The sequence below is a fragment of the Podarcis raffonei genome, chromosome 4 (genome assembly GCF_027172205.1).
Source record: "Podarcis raffonei isolate rPodRaf1 chromosome 4, rPodRaf1.pri, whole genome shotgun sequence".
Lineage (NCBI taxonomy): Eukaryota > Metazoa > Chordata > Lepidosauria > Squamata > Lacertidae > Podarcis > Podarcis raffonei.
The window spans coordinates 3,958,040-3,979,047 of record NC_070605.1 but is presented as its reverse complement, the minus strand read 5'-3'; the positions used below and the strand labels follow the sequence as shown (position 1 = coordinate 3,979,047).

Genomic DNA, 21,008 nt, shown 5'->3' with positions numbered 1-21,008 from the left:
GTCTCCAGAACCATGTCATTACAGGTGCATGTTCTGTTTGCGATGGGGACTCTGGAATAACGACCCGACAGAACTGCTGTAGGAAAACAGTTGAGACGGGCACAGGTAAAGGCCCTTCGCTTAGCCTCCGAAGAAATTGTGAAGCAGTATAGAGGGATTCCTTCAGGGGGAGGAATAGCTAGGGCTAGGCCTGAACACGGCCCTCTTGCATCGGCAGCTGTGTTAGAGAAGTCAAGTTGCTGTAGCTTCTTTTTAATTGAAGGTAGGGCCGCCGGACTGATACACTCTAAGTTAAGAACAGTTTTGCAATTCAGATTGAAAAGAGAGCGGAGTTTGAGGTTAATTGTAGTTTTCCAAGGGGAATTATGAATATCTCTTAGGATCAGATTGGAAAAACCACCTCTAATTCGAGCGTCCGATGCTAGTAGGTGGGAGCTATAGGAAATGGCTCGACACCATGCTCGTTTTACAATTGAGGGCTGGGCGAACTCAAGTCGTAGGGCTGCACCTGAGACGCATCTCGGGACACCGGAAAGAGATCTCAGAAACATATGAAGTGGGCGATCCAAGTTACCTGATATTGCTGTAGTCCATACTTCACAGCCATATAATAATTTAGGAACAACTTTGGCATTAAATATTTGAATTGCTGCTGGAAGGTGTTTGCCGCCCTTCTGGTGGTAAAATCGGACAATGGCATTGGAGGTCGTGGTTGCGGCGAAAAAGGCAGATTGTAGATGGGTGGTCCAGGAGAGATTATAAGTGAATATTAAGCCTAGATATTTAAAGGCTTTTACCTTATCTAAGTAGCCACCTGTGATCTTAAGCGGCTCCAGCTTGAGTTTGCGGGAACGAGTGAAGTGAAGGACTTTCGATATTTTATAATTAATATTAAGAGCTTCCGCCTTACAATAGGCGATAAATGCATTAACTGCATTTGCTAGGTCCGCAGCTGTTCTGGATAAGATGACGGCATCATCTGCATAGAAAAGGGAAGCAACGGGGTGACCTGCTAAGTGAGGAGGATACTTAGTTGCTAGCTTCAAAGGGGAAATTGCATCATGAAGATAGAGATTAAACAGTAAAGGGGCCAAGAGACAACCTTGTCGGACGCCCTTGGCCGTTGGGAATGGAGTGGTAAGGGAGCCGTTGGGACCACTTCGGACGCAAGCTGTGGTGTTTGAATAAAGGGAAATAATTAGGGAGAGGAGGTGCAGATCAATTCCCAGATGGGCAAGTTTGGACCATAATCTCTGCCTAGGAATGGAATCAAAGGCGGCCTCCAGGTCCATGAAAGCGGCAAATAGGTGGCCTTGCCTTGGTGCAGTGTATTTACTGGCAAGGTGATAAAGAGTTAGACAGTGGTCCATGGTTGATGCTGACTTTCGGAAGCCAATCTGTTCTAGCGGTAGAATGTTCCTCTCCTGGACCCATGAAAGAAGTTCTTCCAGTAATACAGCGGCAAATATTTTCCCCGGAATAGATAATAAACTGATGGGGCGATAGTTCCTAGGGATGTTTGGCTGGCCGGATGGGCGGGGTATACATTAATAATAATAATAATAATAATAATAATAATAATAATAATAATTAACAGGAAGGAAACAACAGAGGATTGTGTAGCAGATCATATTTCTGCTGTCTCAGAGGAGGACATTTCCCTTTTTCTTTTAGGGTCCAGTGTGCTTTGAAGATGTCGCTGTTTGTTTCACGGACGAGGAGTGGGCGTTGCTGGATCCTGACCAGAGAGCTCTGCATAAGGACGTCATGGAGGAGAATTGTGGGATATTGGCCTCTCTTGGTAAGGCTCCCTGTGGGATCGTCCTATCTGCCTGGAAATTCAAAAAATACATCTATGGACCAACCTCATATATTTTCACAGAGTTCAACAGTGCCCCCTATAAAACCTGGGAACCTAACACCCCCACAATAAACAGTAACTTACAGTTTTTTCTTTGAACAATCTTCTTCAAAATATTCCTTTTTCTACCACGATTGGGCTGGTGTGAACTTTCCACGCCATCTTCAGTGTCAGCTTCAACCTTCCACAATTTTGACCACTACTATATATCAGACAAAACAACATTCAACAACTCTTCAGAATCTAATAATAAATTTGTTGGTTAAAATGACAAACAACACAGGTAATGAACACACACTCAACTCGTTTCATTTCTTCTCCATTTCTTCCTGAGGCTCTAATCTCTTTTTGTCTCCATTGCAGATTCTGATGAATTGGAAATTGAGAGCAAAAGTGACCACGATAAAATCCCCAGGGAGGAGAAGCCACGTAAAAATTTGGAGTGTGGAGAAAGTTGCAGTCAGAGATCCCATTCCACTTCCCATCAACAAAGTCTCATTGGAAAGAAACTCTATCAGTGCATGGAATGTGGAAAAAGCTTCAGGAAGAGCTCCGATCTCACTTCCCATCGCAGAATTCATACAGGGGAGAAACCCTATAAGTGCGTGGAATGTGGAAAGAGCTTCAGGAATAGCTCCCATCTCACTTCCCATCAAAGAATTCATACAGGGGAAAAACCCTATCAGTGTGTGGAATGTGGAAAGAGCTTCAGTCAGAGTGCCAATCACACTAAGCATCAGAGAATTCATACAGGGGAGAAACCCTATCAGTGTGTGGAATGTGGAAAGAGCTTCAGTCAGAGTGCCAATCTCACTAAGCATCAGAGAATTCATACAGGGGAGAAACCCTATCAGTGTGTCAAATGTGGAAAGAGCTTCACTGAAAGCTCCTCTCTCACTTTCCATCAAATAATTCATACAGGGGAGAAACCCTATCAGTGTGTGGAATGTGGAAAGAACTTCAGGAAGAGTTCCCATCTCACTAAGCATCAGAGAATTCATACAGGGGAGAAACCCTATCAGTGTGTGGAATGTGGAAAGAGCTTCACTGAAAGCTCCTCTCTCACTTCCCATCAAAGAATTCATACAGGGGAGAAACCCTATCAGTGTGTGGAATGTGGAAAGAACTTCAGGAAGAGCTCCTTCCTTGCTTCCCATCAAATAATTCATACAGGGGAGAAACCCTATCAGTGCGTGGAATGTGGAAAGAGATTCACTCACAACCACAGTCTCACTTTCCATCAAAGAATTCATACAGGGGAGAAACCCTATCAGTGTGTGGAATGTGGAAAGAGCTTCAGGAAGAGCTCCTCCCTTACTTCCCATCAAAGAATTCATACAGGGGAGAAACCCTATCAGTGTGTGGAATGTGGAAAAACCTTCTCTCACAGCCACAGTCTCACTTCCCATCGCAGAATTCATACAGGGGAGAAACCCTATCAGTGTGTGGAATGTGGAAAGACCTACACATGTAGCTCCTCTCTCACTTCCCATCGCAGAATTCATACAGGGGAGAAACCCTATCAGTGTGTGGAATGTGGAAAGAGCTTCACTCACAGCCACAATCTCACTTGCCATCAAAGAATTCATACAGGGGAGAAACCCTATCAGTGTGTGGAATGTGGAAAGAGCTTCAGTCAGAGTGCCAATCTTACTTTCCATCAAAGAATTCATACAGGGGAGAAACCCTATCAGTGTGTGGAATGTGGAAAGAGCTTCAGTCAGAGCTCCTCTCTCACTTTCCATCAAATAATTCATACAGGGGAGAAACCCTATCAGTGTGTGGAATGTGGAAAGAACTTCAGGAAGAGTTCCAATCTCACTAAGCATCAGAGAATTCATACAGGGGAGAAACCCTATCAGTGCGTGGAATGTGGAAAGAGCTTCACTCACAGCCACAATCTCACTTCCCATCAAAGAATTCATACAGGGGAGAAACCCTATCAGTGTGTGGAATGTGGAAAGAGCTTCAGTCAGAGTTCCCATCTCACTTCCCATCAAAGAATGCATACAATGGTCAGAAAAACCATTATACAGCTTTAGGAGCCAGGCGAATCCGCACCTTTTTAACCAGGCTTTTGGCTAATTCACATCTAATGCCCTTTTAATATGTGGTTTTTTTAAATCGTTTTTTAAAATGTTGTAACTGTCCTGAGACCTGTGGGTGTAGGGAATAGGTGCCATCTCTTAAAGGCCTAGTGGTCTTTGCCCCACCCCCAATAAAATATTTAAGGATGCCACCCCCCAGTTTTTGGTGTGTTTTTTTCAAACACAACCTTTTATGCTTCTGCAACTTGCCATACAATTTCTCTTTCAATTTACCCTCTTAAAAAATAAAAAAAATAAACGCACAAAGGTCATGAAGAAAACAAAATACAAGAAGATACAAACATGGACGGGTCCCATCTTTGCGGGCAAAATAGAAAAGTTGCTTTGAAGCAGGCTTTCCCACACTTGGGTCCCCAGCAGCTCCTGGACTACAGTTCCCATCATCCCTTCCCACTGGTCCTGCTAGCTAGGGATGATGGGAGTTCTAGTCCAAAAACAGCTGGAGACCCAAGTTTGCTTTAAAGGGAAAGTAGGCTGGCCCTGTGACACCCTCTGCTGGACAAAAGCACTGCCCCAGAATGTGAACCACCCCCAGTACTGCTAATTGGAATTAATAGAGCGCAAAACTGAAGTTTGATCGGCACTTCAACCTCTAGTCAGCTTCTAGGTGCTTTCTGCACCACCTAGAGTACCCACAGAATTGTGGCTTCTACTGACAACACACATAGGAGAACAAATGAAAGACAAACCTGGAAAGGGCCATACCAAATGGACATCCGGTGTGAAGAGGTCACTTTCCCCACTGCTGAACAATGCCACAGGTAGAGGAGATGGAATGCTAGAAGTGTCTCTGGGCTGGGAATGCTAGAAGTGTCTCTGGGCTGGGAATACTGCCTTTATCAGTAAGGGCATGGCTGAGGACCTTGAAATATTGGATCTTCCTCCATTATAGAGCCCTATCCCCTAATACTATACTTTACGATCTTTTAAGTGATAGGGCAATCTACAATCTATCAGTGATTTGTAGGAGAAAACTGGATTCGATAGGGCTCACTTTAACTGATTTTGAAATCTCTGATCCCAAAGATATATGGGAAATTATCAGGAAGACCCTCACAGAAAAAAGTGTTCTCGCCATGCTTGAGGTTGCAAAGCGCAGCACCTGCTCTCCTATCCACCTAAATCTCCCTTTGTGTAGAGATTTCCAAAAGGGATACATGACAAATCTGAAGAAACATGAATCATGTAGGCTGTTTATGTTGGCCAGATTTAACATGTTTCCCTCGGCGGTAGTGAGAGGAAGATACTTAGCTATCCCAGAATCAGAGCGTCTCTGTAAATGCAGAAAACAGGAACCCGATACTCTAGAGCATATATTCTTTTCCTGTGATTTTGGCAGCTATGCCAGAAGACAATTATTTGAGGCCCTAAAATTTAATGGACAGTTTTTTACACAACCAACTGTTCAGGACCTGCTGGCGGACAGCGATGACAAAATTACTTTAATAGCGGCTGAATTTTTAAGTGCTGTCCATGAAGAAAGAATGGGCCATGATAAAGAGACTTAGTGGTTTTAATGGTAGGTGATGTTGCTGTGTTGTATTATATTATTTATGTACATTGATTTATTTTTTGGAGTTAAGAATAGGACTGGGATAAATTGTGTTCGCTGAGCCCATATTTTATACAGTCTGTATATGATGTTTGTTTGTTAATGTGAGGTGTGATATGCCTAATAAAGGATTTTGAATTGAATTGAATTGAAGTGTCTCTGGGGCAAGGGGAGCTGCTGGGAAATTGAACTACGGGCTCAAAATATTACTTTTTTAAAAAGTTGCTTCCATTATAGGCATTGCCATTCTAATGACATGCATGCTGTGAAACACAAGAGCAGTCAAGTACAACATTCCTGGAGTGAACATGTTTACACATGGGGAGGGATGTTTGTCCACCCAGCAGGTAAACTTCCTGTTTCCTTCTGGGCTGGGACAGACTTCCTCTGCATGTGACTAGAGGTGGTTGTGGCCTCACCTGTGCAGGTAATGACAAAAGCACAGGGCAGGGCAGCCATCTCTCTCTCTCTTTCACCACATGCATCGAAGACACAACATCTACTAAGCCAGAGATGCCCTCTTGGCTTCCAGCCAAGAGAGGAAAAAGGGACTGTCTTCTTAAGAGATAGACTCCAAGTGTATGTTACTTCATTAAGCTAAGTCTGCCTTCTGGGATCTGATTGTGAACAGAATGTGAGTAAACTCTTTTTATATTTTTGTAAAAGACTGTGTCGTCTCTTCTATTTTATGAGGGAATAAGGGGAAAATACCAGAACAGTTATTATAGAGGCTTTAGCGAGCCTGAGCAAACGCAGACGCTGCAAATTTAAAATAAAAGGGAATGTTACTCTGCTGATATTGTGGAAGTTGTTAGCACAAGTTGGATAAGAATATACTCAGACAACATATCCTTTCCTGCATCCCTGAACATTCCCACACATGCATCATATGATGGATTGTGCAAGGCGGGCCTTACCTGGCCCTCCACCAATATTTTATCCAAGTCAGCACCACTGGGTCATGTGGTTTCCAAATTAAAGACATAAATCTCCTTCCTTTGCACAAGTTCTAGCTTGTCAATATCCTCATTTGTGCTTTTAAAATTTAGTTGCCCTTCATCTGAAGTTTATACAATATAAACATACAGGATGAAAGCATGGCTTTCTCAAAAACAAGACAAGCTAGAGAAATCTCTCCTTTTCTTTTCTTGGATGGATTAAAAACTTCGTTGATCAGGGAACTGCTTTGGAAATAGTGCATCTCGATTTCAGTAAGGCTTTTGACAGAGTCCTCTATGATATTTATGCGAGGATGAAGAAGATTTATTGCTCAGATAAAGCCTGGCGTCCAGCCCGCTTCGGCTGCGCAGCTATCGGCCAGGCCTCCGGACTTCAAAGGCCACATTCCAAAGGCTCTGAGCAACACGCAGAGATCAACAGCGGTCAGAGAAAGCTGTAAACTCAAGTGCTTTCCTCAGTGTGCTTAAATAAAGTCCACTCAGGATCTTAGCAGCTAAAAGCAGTTTTTATTTACAGCAGAGTATCCATTGTCTATCACAGCGAACAGCATCATGAAAACACGTCCTCTCTCCTCAAAAGCGAAAGTAGAGAAGAAAAAAAAGGCTGGAGACTCTCGGAAATGACGCATAATCTCCCCCCTCCCAAATTGTAGGCAGGGCGTACACTCTGAGCTGTTTAACCCTGTAAGCTCAGGTTCTCCTGACAGAGGAAGCTGGTAAAGTGTGACTGAATGAGGTAACTGTTATGTGGATTTGACTGACCAAACCCAAAGAGGACTCCTTCATGGTTCCTCCTCATTCTGGGGAAAAGTGACAAGAGGGGTGCTGCAGGGTTCTGTCCTGGACCTTTTGTTGTTCAACGTCTTTATAAATGACATGGATGAAGGAACTTAGGGGATGCTCATCACATTTGCAGATGACACCAAACGGATCATAATGGCATCCTCTCTCTTCTTCAGCAACAGACAGGGAGACAAAGAACAGTGCAAAAGCACAGCAGAGCGGAAGAGATAAGGCTGACTTCTGTTCTTACACTTCCCAAGCCTAGGAAAGTAAACAGGGGCATGTGACATACTAGCAACAAGGTGCTCCCCCACACGCAGGGGAGAGGAGGAGGACCCCGAGCCATGCATGAAAGCCCTTATATAGACATTTTTAATTGCCCGCCCTGGAGTCCAAGACCACCCCCAGATACATCATACATACATCATAGAAGAGGTGTAGCCCAAGGACACCCCCCCCAGATACATCATACCCACATCACAGAAAAGGCTGTCAGCCCCCTCCCTGTCATAGACTTTGGAAAGAGATAGCTGTGGCCACTCTGGTGGCTTTTGTTGTTGCTGCTGCAGGTAATAAATAGTCTTGTGGTCACGAGGAATTGGGCAGAGGGTTTTCCATCACTGGGTCTGCGCTGACATCTGTAGAAGGGATATCCTGTAAGCGGGAGGGTGGGGCAGGACTGTTGGGACTTAAAGAGACAGTTATAAAGGGAAGAGATAAAAGCCAAAAGGAGGAGAATCTCCTTCAGTTCTCTTGGGAACCTTCACAGGAGGACCAAGAGTCCCTGAGCATGGTCGCCAAACTGTTAACGGAAAAATCTGAGGGCTCCCTTGGACAAAAACAAAGACACCAACCAGGATAACTTGGAGCAAAACAGCAGCCTGTAGGCTTGGCCTTTATTGAACTGTTGCAACAGGGTGCTCCCCTCACTTGCAGGAGAGAGGAAGGACCCAGAAAAATAGTGTACAAAGCCTTATAAAGACTTTTGAAATTGCCACCCTGTAGATCAAGCCCACCCCCAGAAACATCATACATACATCACAGAAGGGGTGTAACCCAAGACCACCCCTCAGATACATCACACCTACATCCCAGAAAGGAGGGGTTGAGGGAGGGGTTGTGGTGGTAACCTGAGTGTCCTGTCACCTGGCTGGTTCTTCCTTTCCCCCTCCCCATGAATACTTTCCAGGTGACAGAGGGGAGTTTGCAGTTTCCTGCCCCCAGAGGGAAGAGCTGATCATTGTCCTTTGTTCCAGTCCATGCTGAATCCACTCCCATATGCAAGTTCTTTGTGATCTTGATGGTCTTCTGTCTAGGACCATCAGGGTTGGCATAGCAACTGGGCAGGGCTCCTGTGTATGTGCTGGTATGCTCAAGGGATTATGGCTGCCCTCTTTCAAACCTTCCCCATTTTGTAGTCCTTCCTTCATGGAGTAAAATAAAAGTAGAACAGTGGAAATCCGATGTATGGTTGATTTTCTATGAATTTATAACAGAAGCGTAGCGTATATAGTGTGTGAGTGTGTGTGTGTGTAAAGTTTGTACAAACTGAATGATGGGGGGGTGTTCCTGTGACATTATCACAATATCATGGGCTTCATCCGTTGTACATATTCTAAGTAATGTAAATGAATATAATGTCATAATTCAACATATTTTAACAAATTAACAAACCTGTGTATGGATAAAGTTTGTTTTACATTTGTTGTTTTAAAAGGCTCACTTTAAGAAGAAAACCTTACAGCTGCAGATTGCTGTCACCTGTAACTAAAATCAATGCTGTGCCTGTCTATATACATTGTAAGAGTTGTTGTTCACTGCAGAAACCACTATGTTATAAGTTCCATTATCTGGATACTTCATATATGGTATGTACTTTTATAGCACGATTGTTTATATAATTTTAATTTGTTAGATGATCTTGTGGTCGATCCACAACTCTGGTCACTGCTCCCTGAGAAAAGCTCAAGAACTCTGGGCAGAGACAATGGGTAGATCACTGGCAGGATTTTTATTACTGGGAGTAGATCTCAGTCTCTTGGAAGTTCTGTCATTGTGGCTAGTTCAAGGTACCAGCACAACTTTAATTGCCACTCATCTTGTTGATGTTAACTCATTTTCCAGTATTTTGCTATTAACATCCTAGCCGCTATTGTCGTGTAAAGAAACTCTCCGGAAGCAGCGCCAACGGCAATGGCGGTCTCCTTCTAGTCTGGAGGGAGAAGCTCCGCGGAAATCGGGTCTATCCGCTACGGCGAAGCGGAGACCCTTTCGAAAATCACAGGCAGGAGAAGCCTGTGAATGTGGGACTCGGCGGGCACCTTAAGCGCCCCCTGGATTTGCGAAGGAACCCTGCAAGGGGCTCCGGAGCGTAACGGGAGCTTGGCGCGGTGCTGAGAGTCCATTGCTCTTTCCGTGGGGTGAAGCCGCACAGCTGTTGCCGGAGAGCGCTGACCTTTTTCCTGTGACAATTTGGCTGTTAAACAACTACCCGTGAGTAGGTGAAGCTTAAGATCTGGGATTAAAAGGAGAAAAATGGGATTGATTCAGCACTGAAGCGGGAAGGTGTAAACAGGAAGTCCGCCTTCCTTTCTGTATACAGATCAAAGCAAAGACGCTTTGAGCTAAGACCTGGAGAGCGGTGCTTCAAAGCTCCAAATCTGAACATCAAAGTAAAAGAACTCCCTCCCCAGGTTGCAGGAGAGGGGGGGGAGGAGGGGAAAGTGACTTTTTTGCCTGCAAAAGAAAGGAAAAGGGAATAGAGACTACCACCTAATTCCTGGGAACGGACTGCAAGGATCGTTAGAATTGTTGCACTGAGAGTCGCACTACTTATGGACAATGTAACTTTTTAATGGTTAACTCTGCAAAGGAGATATTTGTTAAAGGTCTTCTTTGGATTTGAAACTGTTGCTTGCTTTGCTGAGGGGGACTTTGGAAAGTTGGAAAAGACAGTTTATTGTAACATTAATGACTGCTACAGTGTCCCCCTAGAGGAACATTGGAACTATACACCCAGCTGGGGGATTTTTCCACTTTTAACTCTGGGGAATTTCCATTGCAAGCTTTTACCGTGGGATTGACCTTGACTCATAGACAAAGGGTGATGAATGAAAAAACAACAAGATCCTGCAAGGTTAGAGTGCAGCAGCCTAGTGCAGCATCCCAGCAGCGTAGACCATCTGTTCCTGGCCCTCCTGCGACACAGGGGGAAGATACTGCACAAGCTGGGCTAAAAGGAATGGCCTCAGAAGAGGGATTTACTTCGGTACTAAACAAAATTTTTGAAAAATTGGAAAGTTTAAGTAAACAAGTTACTGAACAAACAACTAAAATTGACCATAATACTGTTAGCATTAATAGCTTGGGACAGAAGGTGAATTCCAATACAGAATCTATTGAAAAATTGTTGCAAGAATCTGCCTCTAATCGAAAGATAGCTGAGGAAGCAAAAGAAAAAGCAGCGGCAGTAGAGGAAGAAATAAAACCGATGCGTAAACAGCTCAGGGACCATCAGTCGCTTCTGTCTATGATTGAACTGAGGGAGAAACAGACTAATTTGAGGATCAGGGCGGTACCGGAATTGGAAAAAGATAACCTATGTGACTACCTTGAGCAGGAATTTGCAAAATTTTGGAATCTTGATGCTAATCAAGACTTCAAGATAGTGAGTGCTTTCAGACTTGGAAGAGGAGGGAGAAAAAACAGGGTGAGAGACTGTTTGGTCACCCTCCGAATGAAAGAAGAGAGAGATAAAATACTGAGTCTGCACTACCAGAAAAGCTTGGAAATAAACGATTCAAGAGTGGAGATTTTTAAGGATATTCCGAAATATTTACTGGATCTTAGAACTAACTACGGAGACTTGATGGCCCTGCTGAGAAGAAACAGAATTGTTTTTAGGTGGGAATTCCCCCAGGGGCTATCCTTTACATTTAAAGGGAAAAAATTTAAAATAAGATCAGTGGAAGACAAGGGAAAATTTCTGAGAGACCACGAAGAAGACCTGCAGAAAGAAGCTTTAGAAGAGTCAAGAGCCTTAAAACCAGGAGTATTAGACATAGCACCACCATCTTTGGGATTGGACAAACCAGCAAAAGTGATACCACCATCAGAACAAGAGGAATTACTGGGAGCAGTTGGAGGAAAGTAGAATAATCACAACGTCTCTACAATTGCTAAGTTGGAACATTCATGGATTTAATTCCCCGGAGAAGAGGAGGAAAGTTTTTCATTTATTGAAAAAGGAACAGTTGGACTTAATTTGTTTACAGCAAACACATGTGATACGGCTACACAGGAAAGTATTGATTAATAAAAGATTGGGTCAAGAGTTTATTTCATCGGATAAGGTAAAAAAGAGAGGAGTTGTAATCTATGCTAAAGAGAGCCTATCACCAAAATTTGTTTTTAAAGATGATGAAGGAAGATTTGTGGCAATCGAAATTCAATCACAAGGAGGAAAAAATTTAATAGTAGGAGTTTATGCACCAAATGAGGGGAAATCTTAATTTTTTTAAGAAATTGCATGAGACATTGTTAGACTACATGGATTATAACATTATTATGATGGGAGATATGAATGGAGTGGTATCTACAAATATGGACAAGTTGCAGAGACAGATTGTAACTAAAGATGGCAGACTACCAAAAACCTTTTTTGAACTGACTGACAATATGGACTTGATTGATATTTGGAGAACTAAAAACCCCTTAGGAAGAGAGGGAACATTGAAAAAGGTATTTAAATATACCTTCTTGAAGAAACCAGAGGCCTTTCTCCTGGGCATAGTCGGCCAATTGGTGCTAAAGAAGGATAGAACTTTCTTCATGTATGCAACAACAGCAGCAAGAATACTTATTGCAAAGTACTGGAAGACACAAGAACCACCCACCTTGGAAGAATGGCAGATGAAGGTGATGGACTATATGGAACTGGCGGAAATGACTGGCAAAATCCGAGACCAGGGAGAAGAGTTGGTGGAAGAAGATTGGAAGAAATTTAAAGATTATTTGCAGAAACACTGTAAAATTAATGAATGTTAAAACGATGTTGGATTGAAAATAAGTGGTATTGGTAATAAGATTAATAAGAATATGCAAATATGGATTGATAATGGATGAAAATGCATAGTTATAATAGGTTAAGATACAGAGTAAAGATAAATGAAAGAGGGTAAGGATTTGCTGAAATGATTTTTTAAATGGGAATACAAAAAGGGGAGGTGTGAGGAGGTCAAGGAAACTAATGAGTTTAAAGTAACAAAAATGGATTTGTTTTTAATTCTTTTTTATCTATTCATTTTTTGTATTTTTCTTTTTCTTTTTTCTTTTTTATGTATCTTTTTCTTTTTATATGTCTTTTTTGTATTTTGTAAACCTATGTTTTTGTAAAATCTTAATAAAATATTTTATAAAAAAAAAGAAACTCTCTTTTATTTTCATTTGGTATGCTTATCATTAGAATATCAAATAGGAAGGCTTTGGTTTTCTTTAAAATAAATAGCATTTCTTTTATTTTATTTTCCCTTTGGGGACATGTCCACCACATGTGGAATAAGGTTCCCTCATTTTGTCTGCATCTCCAACACTTATTGCTGATATTTATTTATTTTGACTGATTTGGATGGGGCCAGGTACCATCTAAAAATCAAATAGCATGTGGTGAATTTTAAGTCTTTTCCCATAATTTCCCTCATTTTTCATCTTCATTGGATATCCACAATCGGGTGCCCATTTCACCATCACCTCCTTCACCTCCTAGTCCTTAAGGTTCCAGTCCAGTAACAATCTGTGTGGTTTTGATAATATCTTTGTATTATTTAATAATATATATATATTTTTAAAAATCCGCTGTTGTTCTGTCAAGTCCATTTATTTTTTATCTGGAAAAAATTGTTTAACTGGTAATCTTTCTTTTTTACTTTTGTTTTCCTTTTATATTTTTACTTTTTTGTAATTTTAGCATATAATAACAGTAGTAATTATATGGAAATGGGATAATAGTATTGAAATGAATAAAATGCTTAACTCGCCAAGATTTTTATTGTTTGCAGCTTCCCAAGAGAACTGAAGGAGATTCTCCCCCTTTTGGCTTTTATCTCTTCCCTTTATAACTGTCTCTTCAAGTCCCAACAGTCCTGCCCCACCCTCCCGCTTACAGGATATCCCTTCTACAGATGTCAGCGCAGACCCAATGATGGAAAACCCTCTGCCCAATTCCTCGTGACCACAAGACTATTTATTACCTGCAGCAGCAACAACAAAAGCCACCAGAGTGGCCACAGCTATCTCTTTCCAAAGTCTATGACAGGGAGGGGGCTGACAGCCTTTTCTGTGATGTGGGTATGATGTATCTGGGGGGGGGTGTCCTTGGGCTACACCCCTTCTATGATGTATATATGATGTTTCTGGGGGTGGTCTTGGACTCCAGGGCGGGCAATATAAGGGCTTTCATGCATGGCTCGGGGTCCTCCTCCTCTCCCCTGCGTGTGGGGGAGCACCCTGTTGCTAGTATGTCACATGCCCCTGTTTACTTTCCTAGGCTTGGGAAGTGTAAGAACAGAAGTCAGCCTTATCTCTTCCGCTCTGCTGTGCTTTTGCACTGTTCTTTGTCTCCCTGTCTGTTGCTGAAGAAGAGAGAGGATGCCATCATGATCCATTTGGTCTCGTCTGCAAATGTGATGAGCATCCCCTCAGTTCCTTCATCCATGTCATTTATCAAGACGTTGAACAACAACAGGCCCAGGACAGAACCCTGCAGCACCCCTCTTGTCACTTTTCCCCAGGATGAGGAGGAACCATGAAGGAGTCCTCTTTGGGTTGGGTCAGTCAAATCCACCTAACAGTTACCTCATTCAGTCACACTTTACCAGCTTCCTCTGTCAGGAGAACCTGAGCTTACAGGGTTAAACAGCTCAACTTCCACAATATCAGCAGAGTAACATTCCCTTTTATTTGAAATTTGCAGTGTCTGCGTTTGCTCAGGTTCGCTAAAGCCTCTATAATAACTGTTCTGGTATTTTCCCCTTATTCCCTCACAAAATAGAAGAGACGACACAGTCTTTTACAAAAATATAAAAAGAGTTTACTCACATTCTGTTCACAATCAGATCCCAGAAAGCAGACTTAGCTTAATGAAGTAACATACACTTGGAGTCTATCTCTTAAGAAGGCAGTCCCTTTTTCCTCTCTTGGCTGGAAGCCAAGAGGGCATCTCTGGTGTAGTAGATGTTGTGTCCTCGATGCATGTGGTGAAAGAGAAAGAGAGATGGCTGCCCTGCCTTGTGTTTTGTCATTACCTGCACAGGTGAGGCCACACCCACCTCTAGTCACATGCAGAGGAAGTCTGTCCCAGCCCAGAAGGAAACAGGAAGTTTACCTGCTGGGTGGACAAACATCCCTCCCCATGTGTAAACATGTTCACTCCAGGAATGTTGTACTTGACTGCTCTTGTGTTTCACAGCATGCATGTCATTAGAATGGCAATGCCTATAATGGAAGCAACTTTTTAAAAAAGTAATATTTTGAGCCCGTAGTTCAATTTCCCAGCAGCTCCCCTTGCCCCAGAGACACTTCTAGCATTCCATCTCCTCTACCTGTGGCATTGTTCAGCAGTGGGGAAAGTGACCTCTTCACACCGGATGTCCATTTGGTATGGCCCTTTCCAGGTTTTTTCCTGCCTCTTGTGTTTGTCTTTCATTTGTTCTCCTATGTGTGTTGTCAGTAGAAGCCACAATTCTGTGGGTACTCTAGGTGGTGCAGAAAGCACCTAGAAGCTGACTAGAGGTTGAAGTGCCGATCAAACTTCAGTTTTGTGCTCTATTAATTCCAATTAGCAGTACTGGGGGTGGTTCACATTCTGGGGCAGTGCTTTTGTCCAGCAGAGGGTGTCACAGGGCCAGCCTACTTTCCCTTTAAAGCAAACTTGGGTCTCCAGCTGTTTTTGGACTAGAACTCTGTCGGAGCCAGCCGTTACAAATGGCGCTTATTTTAGCATAAAATAAAGACGCAGAGAGCTAGCATATTTCCATGGACGGAGGGCAGCTCATTCAGACATCTTCTCCCTCTCCGGTCCTTTTTTATTATCCTTTGTTCTCTCCAGCCGCATGGCTGCATCCCAGTGTCTCATGTTACCTCATCTGGTCATGGCTTAAACCCACCCACACCATATAGGGTCATCACTGCCCAGAGGAAACACAACTCCTTTTAAGGTCAATACAATTCTAATACATGGTAAGGCACAGACATGCTGGTCACCGAGGTCAGCAAGGCACCAGGTGGCGCTACAAGCCTTTGCCATGACTTCCTGGCTCCCACATGCCCTCTTTCTTTATATTTTAATCAGAATCATATATATCAGTACCAATACGGTTATATCGAGAGCGATAGGCGACTCTTGTGAGACCGGAAGCGGGCCGCGGACTGGAGAACCATGCAGTACATACAGAAATTAAAGAAGGAATACATTGTATACAGCAACACAAAATAATGCAAATAACTACTATAATAATCACTATAATCAATAAATGTCGAAGCCAACTTCCATCTGGAAGCCAAGAATATAACCATGCCCATGGATCAACGGAAGGAGGGGGGGCAAACGGATTGTGGGCTACCATGGTTTCCATATGGTCGATCGTCGCAGATATGCTGACATTATTATCAGGAATAAACATACAACAATGAGAATGAACAAGTGCACAAACTCCTCCTTTTGAGGCTAAAATCACATCCAAAGCAAAGCGATTCTGTAAAACCACTTCTCTCATTGCAGACAACTCCTGGTTGAGTTTCCTCAAAGCTTTTATGGTATCATTGAATAATCCTTCAGTCCAATTTGCTAGCCGATGGAGGTCCCTATAGTTCATTGCTGCACCCACTGAGGGCAGCAAGGCCCGAGAGACCTGGGCCAATCAATATATTGATTTATGGGTGAATTAACCTCTCGACGATTCCGTAGTCTAAGAGAAGATGGTAACTTATCAACCTTATACAACAACGGAACCACGAGACCCAATGTACATGTGCCTGTGAGGTTTCAAGGAATGGCTTTGTATGCTTTTTCGCCACAAAGCAACCATAACTCTCTTTGGAGTAAATAGCAGATATTACTACTCTGTTGGGACCAACTAAAGGCTTCAGTAAATAAGGAACTGATATGAAATTGCTCATCTGTGGCATTTGCTAAGCCAGGGATAGAAGAATTCAGACTCCAATTTGCATGGTAGGTTTCTTTCCTAGTTTTTAGCCATGCACTGGTATCGCTTCTATAGCACTGAGATTGGTCACTGTATGAGCTATTAAACATGAATTTCAATGTATATTGACAGTTTGGATATATGCCCCATGATTCTTCCCCCTCCTTAATTTGAAAACAAATGGGGGCAGGCATACATACCCAACATTTAGAAGCATGCAATAGACTAGTAAACTTAATCATATCTTGTACAAAAATATTATTCCTCCATATCTTATGATAATTTTCACCCCTAAAAGTCTTATTCAACAACGCTAATATGGTGGTTTCAACTGGTCTGTGTCGTCTGCTTCTCTTCCTTGTAAAACGGTGCAGCAAAAGATGGCAAGGCAAATGGTTAGGAAGGCACTTTCGCAGTTGAAGGGACTTGCCATGGCCGCACGCATCGAGCTGGAACCCATAAAGGCTTGTCCTCGACGTCCACTGCCGCGTACCCTCGTTCCCACGTGATCAGCGGGACAGGTCCATGCCACGTGGGATCAGGCAAGCGTCGGTACACCACCAAGGGGTGGGGCAGTGCCTCCTCCTTCCTAAAATGCAATTCCGCGGGAGTATGGGTCCTAGTATGTGGATATAAAGATGGTTAAGCACAAAAAGAACTTGGTGAACTGCCGAAGGAATGTCTGCTGTTGGTATGCTTCGGCCGCCAAGCTGTTTAAGCAATAGTGTTTTGAACGTCAGGTGCGCCCTTTCCACTATCGCTTGCCCTGTGGAGTTAAAGGGTATACCATGAGTTAATTTCACATTCCACAACATACAAAATTCCGAAAATGTTTTAGAAATATATGCTGGACCATTATCAGTTTTGATGCGCGCAGGTTTACCCATGACTGAGAAACAGCGGATAGTGTGCTGAATGACATGCCGAGCTGTTTCCCCCCTCATGGGCGTAGCCCATATGAATCCAGAGTGGGTGTCCACCGTGAGGTGAACCTTGGAGAGTGGAGCCAACACAGGTGTGTGTGTGACATCCATCTGCCAACACGCCAATGCAGACGTGCCCCTAGGATTGACAGCATCAAAAGGAATGGCCAGCTGAGATTTAGAACAGGAAGCACATTGGGACACAATATCCCTAGCTTGGGCCAAAGGAATAGAAAACTGCTTAGCCAATGCTTTCGCAGGGAGATGAAAGGTGTTATGACCTAGTATAGCATCAGAAAAGAGAGAAAAGGCAGAAATGTTCTTCAAAGCTGAATCTGCTCTTGAATTTCCCTCTGCTAAATACCCTGGGTGTGATGTGTGGGAGCGAAGATGTGCAACATAAAAAGGAAACTCTCTGTGCTGAAGTAAGGCTTGCAGGGCAAGAAACAAGGAAAACAAGTCAGAATCCAAGGAAGGAGTTATATAAGATATTGGTAAAATAGCAAAAAGGCGATATACATACTGAGTATCCACAATAAGATTGAAAGGATGAGTAGGAAAGGATTGAAAGGCAAGAATCACAGCCGCTAGCTCAGCTCGCTGGGCAGAAGACTGTGGAGGGGTAAATAACATTTCCATTTTCCTCCCTCCTCCCACGTCACTACTCCCATACTTCTTGTTCCATCCGTGAAGAGGGTTAGTGCAGAGGGGGGAGGTGGGAGAGACAAGGGGTTAGTCAAAACATAGGTGACCTGTGTCAGAAATGTCAAACGGTCATCCTTTGGAGGATTAAAAATGATGACCTATAAAATCAGCCAAAACAATTTGTACGGCAGCATTTGTGATCAATAAATGCTGCTGTTCAGTCTGTGAAAAAGGCATATAAATTGATGCAACATCAAAACCGCTCAAAGTTATAGCACGTGAACGTTCTTTGATAACAATGTCTGATGCGGATTCAGTTACGGAATAAATGTTCTTCGAAGGGGTATGAGGTAAATGTAACCATTCTATAATGCAGATAGTCTTCTTCTTGTCCGTCTGAGCATATAAATTTCCTGTTGGCTACAATGGGGCAGCAAATACTGCCAGATGCAGCTTGTGTTCAGCACCTCTAGGTGGCGCATGCGGAAAGGTTTCGATGCTTCATTCACAAAATTTTGGCAAAGTGTAGGGGAGTTCCGCATGCCTTGTGGCAGAACAACCCACTGATATCGCTGGGTGGATTGCAAATTGTTATATACTGGCAATGTAAAAGCAAGCGTTCCTGTCTGCTGGATCCAGTGGGATGAAGATGGTTCAATGTGGCCGAAAGTCAATTGTTCAGAAATAAGCTGTTCAAAAACGAGATGGTGCCATTGCTGCGGATTTTTCTTTTGGTGGAGGCCACTGTTCTACCCACACTGAGGTATCAGTGATCTTTGTTTGCCATGCTGGAAACGTTGTATCGGTGGCTACAGGCTGGTTTTTATTTTGCGCTGCTGCCAGCAAATGAGCCTTGTGGGTGGCTGTACCAACAGACTGACAAATGCGAAGCATGGCTGCTGTGTCTGTGGCAGGATTGTGTATTATCGGGCGCAACGCAACCTTACAATCCTCATTTGCATTTTCAAAGGCCAATTGTTTGATAATTATTTGTTTGGCTTCAGGATTTTCAATTTGTCTACTCACTGCTGTAATCAGCCTGTCCATAAAGGAAGAATATGATTCTCTAGGTTCTTGTCTGATTGAACCCCACCTAGACTGAATACTGGTGGGTTCCGGGATTTTTCTCATTGCTTGTTGAGCAGCAAGAGCAGTATCCCTCAATAAGATCCGCAGCAGTGTGGCTTGTACTGAAGCCTGAGCAAAGGGGCCACGCCCCATCATGGCATCTATGACATCTGCGAGGGTAATATTTGGATTATTTCCTCTGATTTGTTGTAACAAGGCTGGAGCATAACCACGGCAGGCAGTTTCCCATTCGTGAGCAAATAATACACCAGCTGATGGGGGTAAAACTGTACGTGCCAAAAGCTTGATGTCATCTGGAACCAAAAGCTGGGCTAATGTGGTTTCCAAAAGAGCTTGTGTAAAAGGAGCTTGCAGTCCATTTGTCCTAACTGACAATTGGAGCTCTTTCAAGATTTTAAAGTCAAAAGGTTGGTGCTGGGCTTGAGTTCCTGCTGGAGCACCAGCAGGGGGCACAATAACAGGGAATGCCATAGTATCCTGAGATAAGGAACAGGCAAGGACTGCACGTTGAAAAGGGGTAGCTGGTTCTGCTGCTGCTGCTGAAAGAGCAGGGTCATTTCCAGCCAGACCACGGTATTTTTGCAGGATTGGGTCCTCTGGTGAGGAACTGTAGTCCGGAGGTTTGGGGTCTGGGGCTGCAGGCAAAGCAAGGGCTGGAACACATGGCAGGACAGCAGGCTGAATTAAAGAAGCTGAAGGTTGTACTGGCAATGCAGCCATGGAGATATTTTTTGGTGATAAAGAACCCATAGCATATCGAACCTTGCACCATGCATTTAAAATCCGAACACCAATGCTGGGATGCCCATGAAAATGTGTTCCAATCTTATCCCAATGTTTTAATTCCCAAGTCCCATCTGCAGGAAACCAGGGACAATGCTCATCAATTGCCAGAATGAGCTGTATCAAATCACCCTCAGGAACTTCCAATTTGTTGGAGGAGAGGAGAAATTTTAAGTCTTTTAAAAATTTCTGTTGGGGAGTAGTCAAAGAGCTGCCCATTTTTCTAAAATCAATATTTAAGGGATCGACTCACCATGGATCCGAAGATGATTAGCGCTTGCAACCCTTGCCGGACGAGGTAAGTGGATGATATCCACTGCTTGGATCAAAAATCCTATAGTCTGCCTCAGACTGTTTGCTTTAAGTCTTGCTTCTTAGCTCTCTTTTAAAAACCTCAGTTGTATTCTTTTATTCAGCCTCACAAGGGGCACCACTTGTCGGAGCCAGCCGTTACAAATGGCGCTTATTTTAGCATAAAATAAAGACGCAGAGAGCTAGCATATTTCCATGGACGGAGGGCAGCTCATTCAGACATCTTCTCCCTCTCCGGTCCTTTTTTATTATCCTTTGTTCTCTCCAGCCGCATGGCTGCATCCCAGTGTCTCATGTTACCTCATCTGGTCATGGCTTAAACCCACCCACACCATATAGGGTCATCACTGCCCAGAGGAAACACAACTCCTTTTAAGGTCAATACAATTCTAATACATGGTAAGGCACAGACATGCTGGTCACCGAGGTCAGCAAGGCACCAGGTGGCGCTACAAGCCTTTGCCATGACTTCCTGGCTCCCACAGAACTCCCATCATCCCTAGCTAGCAGGACCAGTGGGAAGGGATGATGGGAACTGTAGTCCAGGAGCTGCTGGGGACCCAAGTGTGGGAAAGCCTGCTTCAAAGCAACTTTTCTATTTTGCCCGCAAAGATGGGACCCGTCCATGTTTGTATCTTCTTGTATTTTGTTTTCTTCATGACCTTTGTGCGTTTATTTTTTTTATTTTTTAAGAGGGTAAATTGAAAGAGAAATTGTATGGCAAGTTGCAGAAGCATAAAAGGTTGTGTTTGAAAAAAATTGGGGGGTGGCATCCTTAAATATTTTATTGGGG

At 43.4% G+C, this 21,008-nt stretch overlaps 4 protein-coding genes across 8 annotated transcripts in view; 3 read left to right on the top strand and 1 right to left on the bottom strand.

Moving 5' to 3' along the window:
- Positions 1–3,961, top strand: part of LOC128412072 (zinc finger protein 501-like) — a 32,387-nt gene extending 28,426 nt beyond the window's left edge. Inside the window, exon 7 of the mRNA XM_053384922.1 lies at positions 2,368–3,961. Coding sequence (XP_053240897.1) covers positions 2,368–3,903 — 1,536 coding nt within the window. The 3' untranslated portion in view covers positions 3,904–3,961. The remainder of the gene's footprint in view (positions 1–2,367) is intronic.
- Positions 1–21,008, top strand: part of LOC128412024 (zinc finger protein 420-like) — a 278,283-nt gene that overhangs the window by 28,460 nt on the left and 228,815 nt on the right. The gene's annotated exons all lie outside the window — the stretch shown is intronic.
- LOC128412027 (zinc finger protein 420-like) overlaps positions 1–21,008 on the top strand; it is a 180,203-nt gene that overhangs the window by 28,457 nt on the left and 130,738 nt on the right. The window lies entirely within an intron of this gene.
- LOC128412085 (uncharacterized) lies at positions 18,639–20,151 on the bottom strand. Its single transcript, XM_053384935.1, has 2 exons — positions 19,102–20,151; positions 18,639–18,777 (listed from the first exon to the last, which is right to left on the bottom strand). Exons 1-2 carry the CDS (start codon positions 20,120–20,122, stop codon positions 18,725–18,727), a joined length of 1,074 nt encoding a protein of 357 aa, XP_053240910.1. The 5' UTR covers positions 20,123–20,151; the 3' UTR covers positions 18,639–18,724.